The 24,870-nt window shown below is 39.2% G+C and overlaps 1 protein-coding gene across 9 annotated transcripts in view; it reads left to right on the top strand.

The window, feature by feature from the left end:
• Positions 1 to 24,870, top strand: part of DACH1 (dachshund family transcription factor 1) — a 464,038-nt gene that overhangs the window by 284,699 nt on the left and 154,469 nt on the right. For 5 of the 9 annotated variants that reach the window (XM_043533854.1, XM_043533847.1, XM_043533861.1 and 2 more), the window contains one exon: positions 24,613 to 24,768. The exons of the other annotated variants lie outside the window; for them this stretch is intronic. In XM_043533854.1, the coding sequence (XP_043389789.1) occupies positions 24,613 to 24,768 (156 nt within the window). The remainder of the gene's footprint in view (positions 1 to 24,612; positions 24,769 to 24,870) is intronic. 9 annotated transcript variants of the gene reach the window in all.

The following is a 24,870-nucleotide window of genomic DNA, read 5'->3' as shown; positions in this document are numbered from 1 at the left end:
GAAATATTTTGTTTTCTGTACTATAGTCAGTTGGAGTGACAAATATCTCCATATTTTAACTTAGTTTTAACAATAAATAAATAAATAAAAACATGCAGCATATGATTCAATGTACAAAAGTATCATGTAATCCAAGTAATTAAATTTTCCTGTCCATTCGTTTATTAGTTATGTCTACAACTAAAAAGTAGGTTTAAAATTTTCAAAATATATGCTTTGCATGCACTAAATCTAAGACTTATAAAAACATTATCAATATTTTCTAATTAATATTGGTTCTTTTCCTTAAGCTGTTATAAAGATACTTAATGCACAGCCTAAAATTAGAGTTGACAATTGCAAATACAAACCAACCAACATAGTAATAAAATCAATACTTACATTTCCCTTGGGGCCACTATTTACTGTTTGCAGTGCCATTTCCTTAATGTAATGGCAGCTATGTTTGCAGAAACCTTATAACTACCATTTTTATGTTTTAACTAAAAGCAGCTTTCCTGAAGTAGCATGATAAAAAAAATTCTTGAGTTACTATCAAAAATTTCCTGTAAACATTTTGTAGCTAATTCTAACACAAACTACAAAGAAACATCTTTTTAGAATAAACACAACTGAATTTCTGTGGATGAAGTATTTGTGCTTGTAATGCCAATATGTTCTCTCCAGTTTCATTACGACCGACATTTACCTTCATATTTAAACATCTTAGTAATAAACTTTTAGTTTAATCTGTTTATTTCAGATATTCTCTAATTACTTAAGCTGATTTCATCCTGAAGATGAGGTTTGCAATGCACTATAAAGAAATCTTGCAGTTTATTTGATCTAGCAAATGAAAATCATAGATGAAACTATGATCTTCAAGATGTGTCATCACAGCTCTTGTGCACATCTGATTCAAGTCTTTTGACTCGATGCTTCTCCCATTGAAGTTTTTCCATTAACTTGGCTAAGAATGGGGATTTGCATTCAGATACTGATGGACAATGACTATCCTTTCAAAATGTATTCTGTTTTCTTACAGAAAGTCTGATCTATTGGACATTGTTTTGTGTACACAGTGCACTGTGTATTCACACAGTGTGTGTAATATCTAGATAGTGATATCTGTCAGGAATGCAATATAAAGCTGTACTTGCACTAGTATATGTTTCTGTACTCATTATATTGAGTAGAACTTTTCTTCCAGGACATCCCACTGTAGTCAATAGAGTTTAGAGGCACTCTACATACATAAATGTTACTACACACACACCATATGAATACTAGAGAAGTTGGAAACAGAACTTCCATCCTGTGGGAAATGATGACATTTCATAGTTTTTCTTGTTCCAAATCAGGACAAAAAGATGACATTTCTAAATATTTTGTGGAATGGAAATTCTGAAGTATTTATGGTAGGAAGCATCTTAATGACCTTATCAAAATACAATTTTTTGATAATGTTGAAACATTTTATTTTGATAATGTTGAAATGTTATAAAACGTAAAATATTAAATATAATAGACAAATACAAAATATTATATGTAATAAGTTTCAATTAAACGTAAAAGTAAAAAAAAATAATTTCAATTTCAAATTGTTTCAGAAATTCTTCATTGGTGTTCCTGGAATACATTTTGATTTTTACATAATAGCATTTTCTGATGAAACATTTTCCATCTAATTTTTTTCAACCAACTCAGATTAATACTGTGATATACACATTAGTGGAGCTGGTAGTGACACTTACAGGTACAGTAGATTTAATGCTTTGTCAGCTTTAATTATTTACCACAATTTTATTTTTGGGTTGAAATCTCCATGCTTCTTTTCTGCCTCAGGTTGACTTTTTTTTTTAAAGTTTCAGCCAAAAGTCATCCAGCCATTTCAAAGAACAAATGGGGGCATGCAGGATTGGATAGTTTTGTCAATGTTAAAGATGTTTTCCAACCATTTTTAAAAAAGATCTAGTGCCTCAAGGCTTTGAAGGAGGAAACTGAAAATTGCCTTGAAGATGATCCAGAAACAAGAGGGGTGCCTTTTGCCGTGCACCTGATAATTCATTTAAATTTGGCTCAAATATAAGCCTCAGAAAATTGCATTTGCACATGCTCAGTAGAAGCTTTTTTAGAAGCTTGCTGTTGAAATCTCCATTCTATTTGCATTAAGCATGCTCCAGTCCTACATGTTCCAGAGCTCCTTCATGCCTACTGTATTAAGCATGCTTCCTGGCTCCACTGACCTTTCAGATTACAGGTAGGAAGGAGTACTGGGTTGGAAGCCATGAGTTTTAGTCTTAGCTCCACTGGTGACTGAGCTTAATAATTGTGTGCACTTCATAGCCCTAAATGTTGAACAAGGCCTCATACCTCTGCTTTAGGTGGAAGGCAAATGTAATTCCCCTGCATTTTACAGGTGTGGTAAATGAGAGATTGTGCAAGGTCACTTCTGGCAAAGATAGGACTAGATGTTATGTGCCAGATTCTGTTCTGTGCCTCGCAGTATAAAAGATGCAGCCTACAAAAGATAGGAAAGGTGACTTTAAACTTCCTTTCTGCCTTACAGATGTTGGGCTGTTCTGGAATAATTTAGAGCATCCTCCAAGGATGCTCTGATTTATAGCAACCTGACTAGGTTGCCTTGGATGTGCTTCTTCAATGTACAGAAAAGCTCTGGATACTCTTCCTTTTGCTCTCAATATAGCACTTGGATACATACAACAGTCCCACTATGCTTCCCTTTGGGAGAAATTCGCGTAGGGCTGCTCTGACCTCTTTTGGCCTCTCTGTTCTACTCCAGTGGCTTACAAGGGCCACAGTAGGGACTAGAATTTGATTTTGTGCTCTAATATGGTTGACTCTGTCACCCCCTCGTTCTACTGCCTTTCAAAATAAATGTTTGTGTTTGTCTGTGCTTCCTGGTCATGCTCCCCAAGGAACAGAACCCAAAAATCCTGATTGTCACCTTTGTACTCCAACTGACAACGTGTGTGTTGCATCCCACACCAGTGGCTGGTCTACATACAGGATAACAGCCTACTATTTCAATGTTCTTTTGTGGTTAAAACACTTGACTGAGTCCTAGGAGAGCTTCTTTCTATGCCTGGCTCTGCTATGGATTTTCTCTGGGATGTCGAGAAAGACCATTGAAAGGCATATGCATAAGGGAGCAGATTTACAGTGGCACAGGCAACTGTAAGTGGACATTTCCTTTGTTTTGCATGCCTGAATTTGCAACCTTAGTCTTCTTTTTAACTTAGATATTTTATATACTGGACCATCTCTCCCATTCCACTCCCCAAATCCTGCAGATTTTACTTTTGTAGGGTTGAGTGTAACTCCAAGGCAAATCAGCAGCAAACTTCCTGTTAATTTGTGTGGAAGCTGGATAAAATCCATCGTCAGAAAAAGTGCCACTGACTTTTGAATTTGGCCCAGTATAATTTAAAACCACATAGTTTTATAATTAGTTTACAGAAATCAAATGACTGAAAGGCATCAACAATGTTTGTTTTCATTAGTATTTGGTCAAAGTAATTGTGTGAACAGATCCTAGTCCCATTCAGGGAAACATATTTTGAAACAGGATATTGAAAATAAAGTCCATAGGACAACAAAAGTCACTTTCCCTGATGATGTCAGCATTTGTGTGCTGTGATAAAGCAGAGCTCTTTTCATGATAAAGATAAATTCATATCCAAATCTTTAATAACAAACAAAACTGTTGTTAGCTTTTCACATTGCAGTCAGAGAGCCTCTTTGTAACTTGTCTTGAAGCTTGATTGTTAGGAACGAAAGTTATGTTCCGTACAAAAATTAATCACTCAAGTTATTACATATGGTGCACTCTGTATTCCAGACTCAGGCTTTATACTGAAAGCTTTGAACAGTCCCTCCTGTACCTACAAAATGCTGTAATTGATACAGACTCATTGCTATACAACAGCTGCAATAACAAGGTGCTGCTGCCTTTACTTTAATCTACCTTTCTTTCTGCCAGTTTATTATGTTTTGAATTTATTCTTTTGTAGATCTGTGTGCTATCTTTCTTATGGAAATTAATCTTTTTAGAAGATTTGTATTCTCATTTTCAAACACTAATACATTCATTCAAGTATCCCATTATTCAAAACCAGCTGGCTTTTTATCTAGTGATATTTACTTCAAAAAGCCAAGTTAAATGGTATCATAGATTAATTCTCAGGGCACAGGGAAGCTTTTTTAGAGAAAAAGAGATTTGGTAATTACTAAGAATATCACAATAAAATCACAGGACATGTCAAAAATGTGTTATGTAATCTATCATTATAGGACACTTCAAAAAAAGTTAATTCAGTGAATCAAATATGGTATGTGGGATCAGTATATGATTTTTTTTTAGTCTAATATTGAATAATGATAAAGATGCTATGATTTTTAGTTACTTTTTTTCTTCACAGTAAGCACCGAAACTTCAAAAAGGGCATTATCCACTACAATTTCTTGCATAAATCAAACTTGAAATAAGACATATTTTACAACTCAATTTAAGATCCCACTGAGACAATAATGTTGCAAGCTGCGCATTTTGCAAAGTAATATAGTAATGTCTAGTTTGCATTTTTGAAAAACCAAATTAATCACACTTTATTGAATATGTTGAAGCAAACCTAAAATTCATCTATTATTAAAAAAAACTAGTGCAACAAACACAAACTATATTTTATACCTAAAGGACAAACTCATTTATTCATTAGGATAAAACACTTGGAGTTTGCATTTTGTAACTATGAAAGAAATTACATTTGCTATCTGTACTGCTTTATTGAATTTTTAAAGTGTTCTGTTCAGAACAAGCTGCTTGAAAAATGTTCAAATACTTTAACATGGTGTCAGTCTTGAAGGCTGCTTGGGGAATCTGTGGAAATCAAGAGATAACTGATTTTTTTTAAACTTTGCACAATATAGTAGATTCAAGTAAATAATAAACCATTTACCAAATAAATCTTTTGTGAAAATTAGAAAATTTAGCCAATAGTAGATTAATTTAGGAATAATAAAATAGGTTCACAATAATCTGCACTCCGTGTAGAGTCAGTGAGTCTCTGTTAAGACAAGGCTGTGTGTCTTGGGACTAAGCAGTGGGTAAAAAGATACAACAGTACCCGTAGCATGAAATCTTGGCCTCGATGAAGTCAATAGCAAGACTCTCACTGACTTTAGTGAAGTCAGGATTTCAACCTTAGATTTTAAAAGGAATCAGTATTTTGAGAATGAGTTGTGAATCCTGTAGGTGTGTTGTGGGCCTACAAATTTACTGAATTGTGAGCTCAACTGTAAAAAATATGTGAAAATTCATAAGATGTCACAATAACCTCTAATAACAAACGTTGATGGGAAAAGGTATGAAACAGAAGCAGAATAACTGAGTTATTCTAAAAAACAAAAAGGCAAGTTGATATGGAACAGGCAGGAATGTCTGTGAGGGGAGGGCTCCTGCCTCATACTGAGAATGAGGGGCGATCAGCAGGTTATCTCAAGTGCTTATAATGCACAAAGCCTTGGAAACAAGCAGGGAGAACTGGAGGTCCTGGTGATGTCAAGGAATTATGACGTGATTGGAATAACAGAGACTTGGTGGGATAACTCACATGACTGGAGTACTGTCATGGATGGTTATAAACTGTTCAGGAAGGACAGGCAGGGCAGAAAAGGTGGGGGAGTAGCACTGTATGTAAGGGAGCAGTATGAATGCTCAGAGCTCCGGTACGAAACTGCAGAAAAACCTGAGTGTCTATGGATTAAGTTTAGAAGTGTGAGCAACAAGAGTGATGTAGTGGTGGGAGTCTGCTATAGACCACCAGACCAGGGGGATGAGGTGGATGAGGCTTTCTTCTGGCAACTCGCAGAAGCTACTAGATCGCACGCCCTGGTTCTCATGGGTGACTTTAATTTTCCTGATATCTGCTGGGAGAGCAATACAGCGGTGCATAGACAATCCAGGAAGTTTTTGGAAAGCGTAGGGGACAATTTCCTGGTGCAAGTGCTAGAGGAGCCAGCTGGGGGGGGGGAGCTTTTCTTGACCTGCTGCTCACAAACCGGGAAGAATTAGTGGGGGAAGCAAAAGTGGATGGGAATCTGGGGGGCAGTGACCATGAGTTGGTTGAGTTCAGGATCCTGACGCAGGGAAGAAAGGTAAGCAGCAGGATACGGACCCTGGACTTCAGGAAAGCAGACTTCGACTCCCTCAGGGAACGGATGGGTAGGATCCCCTGGGGGACTAACATGAAGGGGAAAGGAGTCCAGGAGAGCTGGCTGTATTTCAAGGAATCCCGGTTGAGGTTACAGGGACAAACCATCCCGATGAGTCGAAAGAATAGTAAATATGGCAGGCGACCAGCTTGGCTTAACGGTGAAATCCTAGCGGATCTTAAACATAAAAAAGAAGCTTACAAGAAGTGGAAGGTTGGACATATGACCAGGGATGAGTATAAAAATATTGCTCGGGCATGTAGGAATGAAATCAGGAGGGCCAAATCGCACCTGGAGCTGCAGCTAGCAAGAGATGTCAAGAGTAACAAGAAGGGTTTCTTCAGGTATGTTGGCAACAAGAAGAAAGCCAAGGAAAGTGTGGGCCCCTTACTGAATGAGGGAGGCAACCTAGTGACAGAGGATGTGGAAAAAGCTAATGTACTCAATGCTTTTTTTGCCTCTGTCTTCACAAACAAGGTCAGCTCCCAGACTGCTGCGCTGGGCATCACAGCATGGGGAGTAGATGGCCAGCCCTCAGTGGAGAAAGAGGTGGTTAGGGACTATTTAGAAAAGCTGGACGTGCACAAGTCCGTGGGGCTGGATGAGTTGCATCCGAGAGTGCTAAAGGAATTGGCGGATGTGATTGCAGAGCCCTTGGCCATTATCTTTGAAAACTCGTGGCGAACGGGGGAAGTCCCGGATGACTGGAAAAAGGCTAATGTAGTGCCAATCTTTAAAAAAGGGAAGAAGGAGGATCCTGGGAACTACAGGCCAGTCAGCCTCACCTCAGTCCCTGGAAAAATCATAAAGCAGGTCCTCAAAGAATCAATCCTGAAGCACTTACATGAGAGGAAAGTGATCAGGAACAGTCAGCATGGATTCACCAAGGGAAGGTCATGCCTGACTAATCTAATCGCCTTCTATGATGAGATTACTGGTTCTGTGGATGAAGGGAAAGCAGTGGATGTATTGTTTCTTGACTTTAGCAAAGCTTTTGACACGGTCTCCCACAGTATTCTTGTCAGCAAGTTAAAGAAGTATGGCCTGGATGAATGCACTATAAGGTGGGTAGAAAGTTGGCTAGATTGTCGGGCTCAACGGGTAGTGATCATTGGCTCCATGTCTAGTTGTCAGCCGGTGTCAAGTGGAGTGCCCCAGGGGTCGGTCCTGGGGCCGGCTTTGTTCAATATCTTCATAAATGATCTGGAGGATGGTGTGGATTGCACCCTCAGCAAATTTGCGGATGATACTAAACTAGGAGGAGTGGTAGATACGCTGGAGGGCAGGGATAGGATCCAGAGGGACCTAGACAAATTGGAGGATTGGGCCAAAAGAAATCTGATGAGGTTCAATAAGGATAAGTGCAGGGTCCTGCACTTAGGACGGAAGAACCCAATGCACCGCTAGAGACTAGGGACCGAATGGCTAGGCAGCAGTTCTGCGGAAAAGGACCTAGGGGTGACAGTGGACGAGAAGCTGGATATGAGTCAGCAGTGTGCCCTTGTTGCCAAGAAGGCCAATGGCATTTTGGGATGTATAAGTAGGGGCATAGCGAGCAGATGGAGGGACGTGATCGTTCCCCTCTATTCGACATTGGTGAGGCCTCATCTGGAGTACTCTGTCCAGTTTTGGGCCCCACACTACAAGAAGGATGTGGATAAATTGGAGAGAGTCCAGCGAAGGGCAACAAAAATGATTAGAGGTCTGGAACACATGACTTATGAGGAGAGGCTGAGGGAACTGGGATTGTTTAGTCTGCAGAAGAGAAGAATGAGGGGGGATTTGATAGCTACTTTCAACTACCTGAGAGGTGGTTCCAGAGAGGATGGTTCTAGACTATTCTCAGTGATAGAAGAGGACAGGACAAGGAGTAATGGTCTCAAGTTGCAGTGGGGGAGGTTTAGGTTGGATATTAGGAAAAACTTTTTCACCAAGAGGGTGGTGAAACACTGGAATGTGTTACCTAGGGAGGTGGTAGAATCTCCTTCCTTAGAAGTTTTTAAGGTCAGGCTTGACAAAGCCCTGGCTGGGATGATTTAATTGGGGATTGGTCCTGCTTTGAGCAGGGGGTTGGACTAGATGACCTCCTGAGGTCCCTTCCAACCCTGATATTCTATGATTCAAAGACTGTATTGAAATCCTACTTGTAAAAACAGGAAATGTGGAGCCAAAAGTTAATGAGCCAAAATTGGTGAGTCGTATATTAGGCTTAATTGGTGAACAAACAAATGAGGGGATGGGCAATTTGCCCCATCACTCCCTTTGGACCTTTAAAGGATTTTGTGGGGAAAGTACAAAAGAACAAATAAAAGAAGAGATGGAAAGAACAGACAGGCTACTAGAGTGAGCTTCACCATAATGGCTGCCACCTCCACCATTTCTGGGACCCCGAGCCTTCATCATCCTGATCCTAGGCAGTGTCCTGACCAGAATGGGCCAGAGAGAAGGACCCATATGACATTTCCACCCCTACCAGCTCCAGCTTGTTCCCAAACACCACCTGGGATGACAGTTATTACCATCTTTAATGCCATCTCAGAGACTGTCAAACAAGGGGACTTTTCTTCCTGAGATCAGGCTTTAACAACAACAGCAGCAATGACCTCTCCAGCCCATCTCAACTAACTTCTTCTCTTTCCCCCAGAAGGACGGTTATTACCATCTTTGATGCCATCTGAGAGACTGTCAAACAACAGAGAGTTTTTCCTTCTAAAAACTATCCATAGCTAAAGGGAAAGAGAAAAAGGGTTGTCATTAATAGGAAAGCCTTATTTAATATTTACATTTAAAATGCTTTTACTTATTTCCTTCTCTTCTGTATCTTTAATAAAAAGTTTAAAGGATTTTTCCTGGCATGTTTGCCAGGGTTCTAAGAAGATTGAGGTCTTTGCATAGCAAGCCCCAGACCTTGTTTAAATTTGTTTATTGTTGGACAGTGATCGGGTTATGTTAATGCCTTTAACCCATTTATTCCATCCAAATTACTGCAATAGGTGTGGAATGCTGTTCATAGTCTACGCCTTCCAGTGAATGATACAAAAATTTGTATGCCAAAAGTCAGTTAGTCACTATCTTCCAGTTATAATGTCACTTCTAGGAATAACTACAGGCTACTCTGACACCTAAAAGTCAGAGAATGACTTGATTTTCCAGGGGCGTGTTTCCTGCTAATACAGGATCTGCATGTGTATGTATTATATGATTTAAAAGAGGGAAAATGAAGCTTTTCTTAATTTATTGGAAATCAGTGTTCACTAATGTGTTCCCCCCAAAAAACTAGGATAGACTTGTGTGGGGTAGAAGATTCTTCAGTCCATAACTAGGAAGTTCATTTGGGAAAAAGCAAGAGATCCCTTTTGAGTAGGTACAAGTAAATAATTCAGAATTACAAAACTATTCCAAAATTATCTGGAAAAGTCAGGCATACCAGTTATATTTCATTTTTCTGCAACAACACAGAAAGGCATAGGAGTTTACAAATACTGTAGTTCAAGGTCCATGCCTTGAGGAACATACAATCTAAAATTAACACTGCTGCTGTTCTTGCTTAAATGGCATGTATTATAAAATTTCACTGACCTTCGCAGCATTACAGTAATATTTTATTTTATATAGAAATGAACAATTATTAGCAAATTTGCCAACATATTAGTCATAAACAGGCTTTCCTGTAACATTGTACATGCACACATATTTCTGCCTTTATTTTCCTCTCTGAATGTGTTTATTAATTGTGATTGGTACAAAAAAATTATCTGCGTTTTCCACACAAGGTCTGCGGACAATCATAGTTCCTTGCCCCAGAGGAGACCAGGGTCTGCTTCCCTCTATGTATCCTGTAGGGGGCAGTGAGGAAGTGGAGTCATGGGTGGTTAAGGCATGGTGAGAGAATCAGGCTGCACCATCCCTAGGAAATGCTCAGCAAGGATTGTTACTTCTGCACTGCCCCTGATGTGGCTAAATGCCTAAACCTAAATGCCCAGTTGTCACAACTTTAGCAATTTCTTTTGCAAGTTTCAAAATAATCTTTTTTGACCAAATTTAAAATAGAGACTGAAGTGCAAAGTGGACCAGTCCATGGTTCTGTAGTCAGCAGGGGGCATGCAGCCAGACTGATTTGTCCTGTGATCCTATTAGATTTCATAAGCAAAGCTGGGTTGATACATGTATGGCAGACCTACGTGATGAGGGAAGTGGTGTTCATTAGTGTTAGGTTATTTAGTATCCATTTCTTGATGAAAAGGAGTACTTGTGGCACCTTAGAGACTAACCAATTTATTTGAGCATAAGCTTTCGTGAGCTACAGCTCACTTCATCGGATGCTGTAGCTCACGAAAGCTTATGCTCAAATAAATTGGTTAGTCTCTAAGGTGCCACAAGTACTCCTTTTCTTTTTGCGAATGCAGACTAACATGGCTGTTACTCTGAAACATTTCTTGATGAGTTGGGTTATTGGTTCTGTTGTGTGGTATGTGGTTGCTGGTGAGTATTTGCTTCAGGTTGGGGGGCTGTCTGTAGGCAAGGACTGGCCTGTCTCCCAAGATTTGTGAGAGCCCGTTGCCAACTGTGCCCACATATCTATTCAGGGGACACCATCACAGGGCCTAATAACATCAGCCACACTATCAGAGGCTCGTTCACCTGCACATCCACCAATGTGATATATGCCATCATGTGCCAGCAATGCCCCTCTGCCATGTACATTGGTCAAACTGGACAGTCTCTACGTAAAAGAATAAATGGACACAAATCAGATGTCAAGAATTATAACATTCATAAACCAGTCGGAGAACACTTCAATCTCTCTGGTCACGCGATTACAGACATGAAAGTTGCTATATTACAACAAAAAAACTTCAAATCCAGACTCCAGCGAGAAACTGTTGAATTGGAATTCATTTGCAAATTGGATACAATTAACTTAGGCTTGAATAGAGACTGGGAGTGGCTAAGTCATTATGCAAGGTAACCTATTTCCCCTTGTTTTTTCCTACCCCCCCCACCCCACCCCAGACGTTCTTGTTAAACCCTGGATTTGTGCTGGAAATGGCCCACCTTGATTATCATACACATTGTAAGGAGAGTGGTCACTCTAGATAAGCTATTACCAGCAGGAGAGTGGGTTTTGTGTGTGTTTGTGTTGGGGGGCGGGAGGGATGAGAAAATCTGGATTTGTGCTGGAAATGGCCCAACTTGATTATCATACAGATTGTAAGGAGAGTGATCACTTTAGATAAGCTATTACCAGCAGGAGAGTGGGGTGGGAGGAGGTATTTTTTCATGATTTGTGTGTATATAAAAAGATCTACACTTTCCACAGTATGCATCCGATGAAGTGAGCTGTAACTCACGGAAGCTTATGCTCAAATACATTGGTTAGTCTCTAAGGTGCCACAAGTACTCCTTTTCTTCTTCCTCAGAAAATATTTTTTAAAAAAGTGAAGTCCAAGGAATTGACAAAATGTGAGCCAAAGTTAATTGCTAAATCACTTTACCGTTATGTTACATTTCAACCCCCCTCATTCCTACATGTACTTGGCTGCCTTTGGGGCAGGGATTTCATTTGTATCTGTAAAGCACCAAAAAATAACTAATAGTATCGTAGCATGGAATTAGGGCTCACTTTGCCATTGGAGGTGCCATTTTTCAGAAGAGAGTTAAAACAAAGGTCCAGTCCCAATCACTTAGACTTATTAAAGGACTGACCCATTGCCCACTGATGTCAGTGACAAGACTGGTTGACACTGATGAATTAGGGATCAGGCTGTAAAAGTTTCATAGCACTTTTTATAAGAATAGTGGCATTAACCCCAGTCTTCCACCAAAATTCTGATACAGAACGTTATAGTTTCCCCGAGCTACTTTGCCATGCATTTTAAATTCAACATAGTATTCAGTTCAGTTCAATACTTTCTTTCTCAACATGACAAACAAAGTGTTGCCACGGTGTAAAAAAGAGACAGGCGGGCTCTAATCAATTGTGTAATACTCCAGTGCACTGTTACAAAGCTGTCATGCACACCCTTTCACTGCATTCCAGTGGTGTGTGAAGCGATCCTTATATCCCTTACTTACCTCAAAGGCATCAGTGTTTATCAAGTGCTTTGGGACTCTTGGCTGAAAAGTGCTACATATTTACAAAAATGTTGGTATTACATATTACTAATATTTCAGAAGTGGATTTTGGGCTGAAAAGATTAAATGGAAATAGTAATAAGAAGTACATGTACATAATTGGGAAAATACCTGTAATGAACCCCAGTCTGAAAGTGGTGATGTTCATATTTACAGAAGCACTAAATGTGAAAAGCATGATCTCATACACATGCCTGTATATATCACTAAGTTACATTGCTGAGAGTATATGGAATAAGCTGATATTAGTGAGACAGGCTAAAGTTTTTGCATCACTGAAGTATGAAATATCAATTGAGAAAATAGAAGACTACATGTGAGCACAATAATACTAATTGCAGCAGTCCAGAAGCAAGAACCAGGGACTCAAGAACCTTACTTAGGGTTTCCTTTTCTCCTTCATATAATGAAATACCAATCATCTTTTTAGAGGCGGTGATGTGAAGAAAGGGACGTAATGCAAAAGGAAGCCAACAGAAACACATTGTGGACAATGAGCTCTAATATGTTTTCATCCTCTAACACTTTGAGCTTTGTAAGTGTCTTTAATATTCAGGTATATAAAAGGTCAGGCATAGTTACTGATTCCATGTAGTTACAATGTAGCTATAGTATTAGTACTATTGTAAATGTTAACGGTATGACTTAGAAACAGCAAAGGGATTCTTGAGGTATCATTCCATTTAATGACTGAAGGTCCAGGATCTGTGAGCTGAGTGTTACAGGTCTATATTGAATATGTGAAAAAAAATCTTCTTAGAAAACCATTAGGTGGCAGTTTGTTCTATGAATATTACATACAAATAAAATCTATGTTAAAATAATGTTAAGGTTGAAAAGTCAAGCATCCAAACTTTAGAAAATGGCAGAACTGTTTGCCCATACAACCTTAATTTACACTCCTTGTGCACATATTCATTATGGCGCAGTTCTTAATTACAGGATCCCATACCATTTTTTCCAACCAGACTTCTTCCTCATTGAGTTCACAGGATGGGTGTTGCCCACCGCTGGTAGTTATTCAGTACTTCTTTTTATTCTCATCATTCAGTGTGTAGCTCTTATTTACTGAACACTATTTAAACTCTGTACTGAACAGATACATTAATTTTCCTCATGGGCTTTTCTATAATACTCAGATAATATGGTTCTGAGTGCTTTACATATATTAATATATTTATCTTCACAATACCCCTGTGAGGTAATATGATATTATTATATTCCCCTTTTTACAAATGGGGAACTGTGGAAAAATAGTGTGTGATCATTTAATTAAAAGACTGTATAATAATGGGTATGCACAAGTGGGTCAAATTAAGGTTTCACAGGCAGCTTTGGCCTAGGAAGACCACTTCTAAAGGTGTAAGTTGCTTAGCCACATGCCAGTGGGTATAGGAGTTCTGCACAGTATAAAATTTGTAGGGTTTCTTTTTGTTTAGGTTTAGTGACCCTTGTTTCATAGTCTATATTAGCCCTTAGGATGCATCCAATGAAGTGAGCTGTAGCTCACGAAAGCTTATGCTCAAATAAATTTGTTAGTCTCTAAGGTGCCACAAGTACTCCTTTTCTTTTTGCGAATACAGACTAACATGGCTGCTACTCTGAAACCTAAGACTAGGTAGTTTGCAGAGGATAGAATAAAGGTCTGGTTTAGTAGTCACAAAAATCTCTAAAGCAAAGATTTTGGAAGGGAAATGGTCTGTGAAATATGTCAGTCAACAGAGAAGTTGTCTGGAAGAAGGACAGGAGACAGTGAATATGGGTTAATTAGGAGGCAACTTTATTCTTAATTGTCTGGGAGTACCCAGCAGACAAAAGCGTACAGAGCAGGTAATTCCATAATCATTTCAGTAGCTACCTGGGAGGCTTCCATCAGGGCTCCCCCTCATAGGTGCCGACTCCGTGGGTACTCAAGGCTGGAGCACCCACAGGAAAGAAATGGTGAGTGCTGAGCACCCAAGAGCAGCCCCCCTACCAGAACCTCCCTCTCCCCCCAGTGTCTCCTGCCTGCTGGCAGTCCCCGCCAATCAGCACCACCCCCTTCCTCTCAGATGTTTTGTGGTGTCAGGAGGTGCTGGGGGGTGGGGGTACGAGTGAGGGTGCAGTGTGCTCAGGGAAGGGGGTGGAACTGGGCGGGGAAGAGGCAGGGGAGGCAGAAAGAGGCGGGGCGGGGGTGGGAAGAAGCAGGACCAGGTGGGGCCTTGGGGAAGGAGAGGAGTGGGGGCGGGGCCTGGGCGGACCCAGAGGACACCCCCTGGCAGATTAGAAACTCGGCGCCTTTGTTCCCCCTTACCCATTCTGGTCCCCACCCAACCTGCTGCTGGGACCTCACCATCCTTCCCTTAAAATCCTTTACCAATATATTTTATCTAATCACCGTATCTCTTCCCTGCAGAGTACCTACACTGGACATCCCCCCTACATTTACACAATTAGTTGCGACATGACAGCCTAACATCCGTTTCATGTTCTCCCCAACTAAGCCTCCCAAACCCACTGTGGGGAAGGTGAGAAAACCTCACTTTGCCTAGGCCAACCTGACGGTGAGGGAAAACTTCCTTCCCAGCCCCTCAAAGAAAGAAACGGTTAGCTCAGTGCCCACAGTGAATCCTGACAAACGCCAGTATTTCACCACGTCCATACTGAGAGGGTGGGTGCTATTCCATCTGGTCTAGGTAAAGGGGGGCTTTTCCTGCACCGGCTCTCTCTTCCGGTCACCTGGGTGGGATGGATCAGTGTCCCCACATTGACATGATCTGCAGCTGCAGCAGGAAGTCACTCCCTCAGCTCTCTGGCCCTTAAAGGGGCACACATTTTTTCCAACAAGCCAGACAACGGCCTGCATGACTGAATATGCGGTGAGATCATTCTCTTGCTTTTAGTTTCCATAGTGTGTCATTTCAGCTCTGATAGGAGTAGATTTGTGAAAAGCAAGAAAAGTCTAGTTGCTGATCAAATTTCCTTTAAAATCTTAACCTGATTTAGAAAGAGCCTGACAAGATCTGGAATGGTCTAATTATTATAGTCTTTCATACTAGGCACATATGGCAGAAGGCACCTTTTGCGATTATTAAGGATGAGCTAGATACATCTGATCTTTTCATTTAACTGCAATACACTACAAGAATAGAGAGCAAGTGGTGTGAAAGATTAGTAGTAGTAGTAGTGAAACTGTCAATGGAGAAATTAAAAGTAGCAAAATATGGACAATAAAATTCAAATTAGATAAAATGAGAAAAATAGAAAGATGTTTTTATTACATTGTTGGAGTGATCAGAAGTGAAACTGAAAAACATCACATTGTTAGAAAAGTCACCAACATGAAGCAGAAACTGTTTAATAGATACTTTTCTTTAAAATTAGTATGGCAAAGGACTGTCCATTGTATGCCAATTGATTTCATTTTCTGCCAAGAAAGTGTTCACTGTTGTAGTTTAAGTGTGACAGTCCACACATTACTCTTTTGATATTTCATTTTCAAGTTAATTTACCCCAGAATTATCTGAAGAGTCACTTTTACATAAACAATATGTTACAGAGTTGTACTGCCTGGTCTGTGGTGGTTGGCAGTGCTGAAGAAGACGTAATACAGAGAATGCTATTTCTATTCTGGCTTTGACAGTCCTTTGAGAGCACTTTATCCTCCATGTTAGCAATTAATAGTGGCTGCATGTTGAGAGAGCACATTTAGTCATAAGTTTCCTCCTTGAACTCAATATGGTTGCATGGATGTAACTGAGGTAAAAATTTGGCCCTTTCACTGCTGTGACAGCTAACAGATGTCTGTCCTGAATACAGTGGCCTAAAAGCAAGGCTATTTGTTTTCCCTTGACAATGTTATGTATTTAGTTTTATATGTTTAAATTTACACTTTCCTTGTGGTCTCACATAGAAATTACAGTAGTATAAGTATTTAGCTGTGACACTCTGAACGCCTTTCCCAGACTTGAGAAAGAGCTCTGTGTAAGCTTGAGGCTTGTCTCTTTCACAAGCAGAAGTTGGTGCAAGAAAAGATGCATCACCACCTTGTCTCTCTAATATCTTGGGGCCAGCACAGCTGCAATAACACTGAAAACAATACTATGCATAGTTTGTTATCAACAAATGAAAATATAATTAGGCTCTTTTACCAATAACAAATGGAGAATCAATTTTGTAAATACTGTATTGGTTATAACTGAGAACTTACGTTTTCGTTCACTTGGACCAGTTTTATTTTTCAGCCGGGGTATGCATTTTATCCAATGCTTTTTCAGTTTTAATTTATTTCATAGCAATTATAAGAGATTTCAAGATATGAAATACGTGTTCCAACATGGTTCACTGGATGGTGAAAAGCAATGCCCTTCCTTTCACTGGTGTTTCCTGTTTAAGATTAAGCTCAGTTGGTTAGCCTGTATTCCATCTGCTTTCTCTTGAATGAGCCGTTTGAGGTGCAATTTTTACTTACCAGTAGACGAATTTGTGTAAAAATCTCACATTCTTTCAGAGAGTGATTGAAGTTGGTGCAAAGATGGCTCACTGCACATAGCACACTCATCACTTGCCTTTCACAGAATCATAGAATCACAGAATATTAGGGTTGGAAGAGACCTCAGGAGGTCATCTAGTCCAATCCCCTGCTCAAAGCAGGACCAACACCAACTAAATCATCCCAGCAGGGCTTTGTCAAACCTGACCTTAAAAACCTCGAAGCATGGAGATTCCACCACCTCCCGAGGTAACCCATTCCAGTGCTTCACCACCCTCCTAGTGAAATAGTATTTCCTAATATCCAACCTAGACCTCCCGCACTTCAGCTTGAGACCATTGCTTCTTGTTCTGTCATCTGCCACCACTGAGAACAACCGAACTCCATGCTCTTTGGAATCCCCCTCCAGGTAGTTGAAGGCTGCTATTAAATCCCCCCTCACTATTCTCTTCTGCAGACTAAATAACTCCAGTTCCCTCAGCCTCTCCTCGTCAATCATGTGCCCCAGACCCCTAATCATTTTCGTTGCCGTCCGCTGGACTCTCTCCATTTTGTCCACATCCCTTCTGTAGTTGGGGGACCAAAACTGGATGCAGTACTCCAGGTGTGGCCTCACCAGTGCCGAATAAAAGGGAATAATCACTTCTCTCGATCTGCTGGCAATGCTCCTACTAATACAACCCAATATGCCATGGCCTGCTTGGCAACAAGGGCACACTGCTGACTCATATCCAGCTTCTCGTCCACTGTAATTCCCAGGTCCTTTTCTCCAGAACTGCTGCTTAGCCAGTCTGTCCCCAGTCTGTAGTGGTGCATGGGATTCTTCCTTCCTAAGTGCAGGACTCTGCACTTGTTTTTGTTGAACCTCATCAGATTTCTTTTGGCCCAATCCTCCAATTTGTCTAGGTCACTTTGGACCCTACCCCTACCCTCCAGCGTATCTACCTCTTTCCCCAGGTTAGTGTAATCTGCAAATTTGCTGAGGGTGCAATTCATCCCATCATCCAGATCATTAATAAAGATGTTGAACAAAACTGGCCCCAGGACCGACCCCTGGGGCACTCCGCTTGATACCGGCTGCCAACTAGACATCGAGCCATTGATCACGATCCATTGAGCTCAACAGTCTAGCCAGCTTTCTATCCACCTTATAGTCCATTCATCCAATACATACTTCTTTAACTTGCTGGCAAGAATACTGTGGGAGTCTGTATCAAAAGCTTTGCTAAAGTCAAGATATATCACATCCACCACTTTTCCCATATTCACAGAGCCAGTTATCTCATTATAGAAAGCAATCAGGTTGGTCAGGCATGACTTGCTCTTGGTGAATCCAGGTTGACTGTTCCTGATCACCTTCCTCTCCTCCAAGTACTTCAAAATGGATTCCTTGAGGCCCTGCTCCATGATTTTGCTGGGGACTGAAGTGAGGCTGAGCGGTCTGTAGTTCCCCAGGTTCTCTTTCTTCCCTTTTTAAAATATGGGCACTATATTTGCCTTTTTCCAAGAGTCAGGGACCTCCCCGATGGCCACGAATTTTCAAAGATAATGGCCAATGGCTCTGCAATCACATCAGCCAACTGCCTCAGCACACTTGGATGCATTAGATCTGGACCCATGGACTTGTGCATGTCCAGCTTTTCTAAATAGTCCTTAATCTGTTCTTTCACCACTGAGGTGAAAGAGACACTTTGCCAAGACATTGCAAAGACAAACCTACACGATAAAATTAAGACAATGGATGAAGCAACGGATATGAGTAAGGCCAGAATTTCTGATTACTTTTTTATGTTAGTACCTTTGTCTGCACAGAAGCGTCCATATGTGAGATTAAATGTTCGCTTGGCTTCCCAGGTGTGTGTGCGTGTGTGCGTGTGCATGTGTGTGTGAAAGAGAGAGAGAGAGAAAATGTTTGCTTTTTGGAGAACAGACATTTTTGTAGTGTTTGCTGCTGCTAGTGTTCATGCTTAGTGGTGATACTAACAGAAGCGCTGATGCTAGGCCCATAAACTTGGTAGATAAATTATGCAATAGTTTGGTTAAGTGGTCACCTTTTAGTGAGAAATTTTCTTTTGGGAAATCCGAGAGCCTGAGCATGATGACATAGCCATCACAAAAAAAGAGGCAAAGCTTTATAAGAAAAAGAAATTTCCACCTGAGGAAGAATATTATCATGTAATATGCTCCACAGGAATCTTGGGAATTTTTTTTCCTCATCCCATAGTATTTGCTTCCTTGAAAATGTTGCATATTTATATAGTGTCAGTAGTGACAGTAATTACATTGTTGTTTTTTAACTCCAATGACATGGGACAAAAGAGATGCTATTGAAGTCTGATGATCTCTGTACAGGTACTGATGTAATAATTATATAATAATTATAATTTCATTATACTTTATATATCACCTTTATCTAAAAATCTCAGCATGCCTTACAGACATGCAGTCTCATAAAACTCCTGAGTGGTGGATAAGTATTATAGCCAACTTCAGCAGGTTAAACTGAATCACACAGAGGTGAAGTGGCAAACTGAATCACACAGAGGTGAAGTGGCATGCATACAACGAGTCAGAGTCTAAAGAAGGAGAACTAAATATTTAATTTGGATGATAAGATTCCCAACTTTTAGCACATGGTTTTTGAGCAGTTTCCAGTGAACATATATAGCATGGCAGGAATCAAACCTCAGATAAATGACCCAACATAGCTGTCAAGGTTCTTTCCCCACTCTGAACTCTAGGGTACAGATGTGGGGACCTGCATGAAAAAACCCCTAAGCTTATTTTTACCAACTTAGGTTAAAACTTCCCAAAGGTACAAACTATTTTACCTTTTGTCCTGGGACTTTATTGCTGCCACCATCAAGCGTCTAACAAATATAACAGGGAAAGAGCCCACTTGGAAACGTCTTTTCCCCCAAAATCCCCCCAAGCCCTACACCCCCTTTCCTGGGGAAGGCTTGATAAATATCTTCACCAATTTGCATAGGTGAACACAGATCCAAACCCTTGGATCTTAAGAACAATGCAAAAGCAATCAGGTTCTTAAAAGAAGAATTTTAATTAAAGAAAAAGTAAAAGAATCACCTCTGTAAAATCAGGATGGTAAATACCTTACAGGGTAATCAGATTCAAAACATAAGAATCCCTCTAGGCTAAACCTTAAGTTACAAAAAGACACAAAAATAGGAATATACATTCCATTCAGCACCACTTATTTTATCAGCCATTTAAACAAAACAGAATCTAATGCATATCTAACTAGATTGCTTACTGACTTTTTACAGGAGTTGTGACCTGCATTCCTGCTCTGTTCCCGGCAAAAACAATACACAGACAGAGAGAAGCTTTTGTTTCCCCACCCCCCCCCCCCCACTCCAGCTTTGAAAGTATCTTGTCTCCTCATTGGTCATTTTGGTCAGGTGCCAGCGAGGTTGTCTTAGCTTCTTAACCCTTTACAGTTGAAAGGGTTTTTCCTCTGGCCAGGAGGGATTTAAAGATGTTTACCCTTCCCTTTATATTTATGACAATAGCTGATATAGAATGCCTCATATAGTGATTGCTTGTTGATGAGAAATAGTCTGTATCAGGGAACACGGAAGATAACTGTGGTCTTATTTTGAGAATTAGGGGGACTAAAAAGGGATCAGCAGTATAAAATACTTAGAGGTTTTTTTTCTTATTGACTTGGTGATAGGCACTTATGCTTCTTTTTTTCTTTTCTTTATTTTTTTGTATTTTCACTGCATGTTGCTTATGCATTTGATTTCATCTCAGGGAAGGTGTACAGTCAGAATTATTTTCATATGTTATCATCCCTATTTACTGGTGCTAATGGTTACAGATATAAATAATTCAGCCATCAGATAGGTTTTATTTTTAAGTGTATTTTATAAAAACTGTGTTTTAATGTACAATTATGGCTTGTTGCAGAATTAGAATTTGGGGGAGAAATAGACTTCTAAGAAATCTGTGCTAAAATGTTGTTTAGTGGAGAAACACTGTATCTAACTGTCAGTCTTCGAAATCAATGAATAGCATCATATTTTTTGCTATACCAGACAAACTGAACATAAACACGAAACATGCTGAACCCAATTTTTAAATGTGCTCATCTACTTCAGGAACTCAAATTCCACATTCTGAGTGCTTATGTTGGCACTTGGGCACATAAAATATAAAGGCTACCAAAGAGCCTATATTAGTGCCCATGTATGGGACTTGCGCACCTAAAGTTCAGCGTCCACATTTCTGCATTGGATCCTCTGTGGAGAAAAGCTTTGAAAATACTACTCTGTGGTTAGTGCTGCATCAATTGAAATACAGCTCAAAATGCAATGTGGAGCTACCAGTTGTCACTTCACAAAGTGTTATGCTGAATCTGGAAATTTGCATAATTTAATTAATTATGCCACTAAAAACTGATTTTCTCTCAATTTAAAGCAAACAGCTTTTATGAGGGTGAACTACAGCACCCAGGGATATCAGGTGTCCAAGCTCTTAATCCTATTACAAAGAGTTGACAACCACTGATGGAAACTGGAAAACATAAGCCTCCAGCAGGGCAACAAGTAGCGAGGAAGTAGGCAACAGATTTTTTAAAGCTTTTTGAAACCACTGTATGGTTTTTAAATCAATTTTTAAAAAACAACTGAATTGGCAGCTTGCACTTAGTTGTTCAGAGGGTGAGTACTGTCTGAGGGGTAACACTTATTTTACTTAGACATAAATGAAAATAACTATCTCCTCTGGGAGGAAAGCTGTTGAGCTTAACTACCATAACAAAAATGCAGCAAATGGCCAATGTTTGCTATTTGTATCTATGCCTGTCCACTTACAGATGTTTAAGAGTGCAAGATGCTGTACCTTGTAAGTGGTTTCTAATGTTCTGGGTTGGAGACTGGCTATGAGTCATTTTGATAGTAAACTAATCTTGGCAGACAATGTTAGATTTCAAGGATCAAAGTATCAATCACTGACTAAGCACTAGCTTTAATACCAGTGTCTCCTTTATTTCATTACAGTACTGGTTTTGATGAAACTGAAAACAATGGGTACATGTAGTGCTGAGGTATAAGGTGCACTCAAATGCAGAGGTTCTCATCTTTGACTGCATATGAAATGCCATAACCAGAAATCCTATGGATGACCTTGCCAAATTCTGGAGAAGTCAGGAAACAATATAACAGTTGTAGTAACTTAATTTTGACTCCATCCTTAGAGCCTTGTGTGGATACAAAATTTGTATCTGCATCCAATCCACAATCTTCAAACATGGTCTCTGGATATCTGCAGATATAAAGCGGATATCCACAGATCTGCAGGTCTCTATCCAGCCTCACCTCAAACCCCAGAGCTAGACAGGACCTGACATGAAATTGACCCTTTCATGAGTGTTATGTCTATGAAATATTGAAAGCTTCCCTCCATTTGTAGAGTGAAAACCTTAACATGCTTGCTTCGATTTGTTTCCACTTTCCTATGGCAAAGGTTACATTTTGGCAAAAAGAAATTGCATTTTTTCTTAACAAATCTGTCTTTTTTTCTTTTCTTTTTTTTTTAACCTGGACTAACAGCTGGTTTTGGTGGGGAAGTGGAAAAAATCAGTAGAAAGGATTTATTAAAATGTGAACTTGTTGGTAATATGAGAACTTTATATAAAATTGGAGTAATTTGATCCAGGTTTCAATTAAGTTTTACAAAAATCTGTATTGTCTTCTTTTCTTCCTGTATTTTTTTTTTCTGTGGAGCCTTGTTTGGGGCTTAGGAAAATCAAAGATAAAGGTGTTACAGTGTGTGTAGACAAGTACAGAATTGAGACATTAGGGGTCTGAATCTATTCATATCAGTCAGGTTCTTCACTAAATGAACATGCAGGATGGAAATGTATTTGTCATTATTGCAATAAGCAGATAATATAGGGAAAGAAACTAGGGGAAACAAAGGTATACTAAGAAAGCTATTTTTCCAATAATGACTGAAAACTCAGTCTCACCCGTGGTCTTCCTATTGTGCAGAGGTATCTGACTTTCCAAAAGGCATGGTGATATGCCCACCTATCAGAGGCGAGGCTCGAGTCCTAAGAATCTGTCGTGTTAGCAAGCTCAGTCTTAAACTAAGTATAAACATTTCATAAAGTTTGTCAGAATTTCTTTTAAAATGATAAAGAGGATAAAGACAATAAAGATATCTGGTTTAATTGATTATTTTCATTGTTCAATAAAATTTCTCTGTTTGACTGCTGGAGAATTTGGACTGAATTTTCATTACCTACTCCTGAACAATTTACACTGGGATCTAGATGGTATTGAGCTAATGAATTAGAATTTATATTGAACCTTAACTGTCTTCATGAAGTAGCTGGGGAAGGAAAATAATGGCCATAATTGAGTATTTTTTTCATTATAAACTATGTTATATAGCTTTTACAATCAGGTTTTTAATAAATCTAGAGAAATTAAATTGGAATTTGACCAACTTTTGTGCTTTTGTCATCTCATGTAAAAGTATTTTTTTAAAATGGTAAGGCTAATGGGCTAATGCAACTCCTATGAAAGTCAATGGAAATTAGAGGGTCCCTACTGTTGATCTGATAATTGTGAAAAGTACTATGAAAAGTTGCACAAAATACATTTTAATATAATCTTTACAAGATTGGGCAGCCTATTAAATGAGTGTATGAATACATTTACTATGCTGTCCAATCTTGAACTTCATTATATATATATATATATATATATATATATATATATATGTATATATATAAACTATTCCCACTGAAGTCACTGAAGCTTTCTGATTACGAAGTTCAAGATAGGGTAGCATATTATATATAGTCTCAGAGACATATAGTTTTTTAAAGACCTGTTTAGTTTAGAGGTCACTTAAAGTGCACTTCCATAATGTAGAAATCAATAACTTTTTCATATAAATGAAATACTGATACCATTCTTTAACCGTGTTATTCTGTTTTACTGTGTTATATTGAAAAGTGCTGATGTTCACGGTAGTGAAAAATCTGTTTTCTCAGAGACATAAAATACAGTTATAGTCAGTACATATTGGCCCAAATCATTTCTTGCTCCCGCTGGGGTTCCACAAGTAGAGGACTTGCAGGATTGGACTCATAATTTCTTATATTGAATGGAATGAAATATAAATTGACTATCTAATATTGCAATATGTTAACCATACACAAGAGTGCATGTCTGTTGATGCCATCAGTGAGTAAACATTTTAACTACTGTCTAGTTTTATTTTAATACCAAAATTTAAGAACAAATATGAACATAATTAATATAGCCGTAGTCAGACAATGAAAACATTACAAGTGAACACCCTCTACCACATATAAAACAATTGGTATATTTCTCTCAAGTTCTACTTACTAAGAATTACAGAAATATAAGTAAAACTGTTAATGTAACAAATATTTATCATTCATTAAAATACATTGTTGATTTCTCACTGGAACTGTACTATTTAAGCTCTACTTTTAGCCAAAGATTAAGAATTCAAAGTGTATATACCTCTCCAAGTGAACTAGTACAATCCTAACACCCATAAGTTCATGTTTCTAACTATAAACTCCAAATATTATCCTTACCTATCTGTAAAGATGGTTTTTCTTTCTATTGACTGAAAACAAACCCCCTCCCTTGCCCAACCCATACATTACAAACACTAATTTGTCAATCACAAAATGGGTTAAATTGGTGGCCTTGATTGCAAACTCAGACGTTGCAAATTTGAAAACTTCCTGCATCCAAATAATTTATATTCATTCCCCACAGGCAGCAGTGATGGTTCTTGGGATAAAGAAAAACTTCAGTCTCCCCTCACCCAAGGATCACAGGCCTCTGTTAACCACCCCAGCTTGCCTGGACAGCATAACCTTCCAGTTAGCCATCCTCTCAACCCTCTTCAACAGAACCACCTTCTGCCAAATGGTACGGGTTGACATCTTTCAACGCTAACATCAGTGGTTTTCAAACTCCTGTCTTTCTATTTTGTTTAGTTAAATAGGCTATGCAAAATAAAAAACGTGGTGA

This window comes from Chelonia mydas, chromosome 1 (genome assembly GCF_015237465.2).
Source record: "Chelonia mydas isolate rCheMyd1 chromosome 1, rCheMyd1.pri.v2, whole genome shotgun sequence".
Classification (NCBI taxonomy): Eukaryota; Metazoa; Chordata; order Testudines; family Cheloniidae; genus Chelonia; species Chelonia mydas.
Note: the sequence above shows the minus strand (reverse complement) of the source record. Positions and strands in the feature narration are given on the sequence as shown.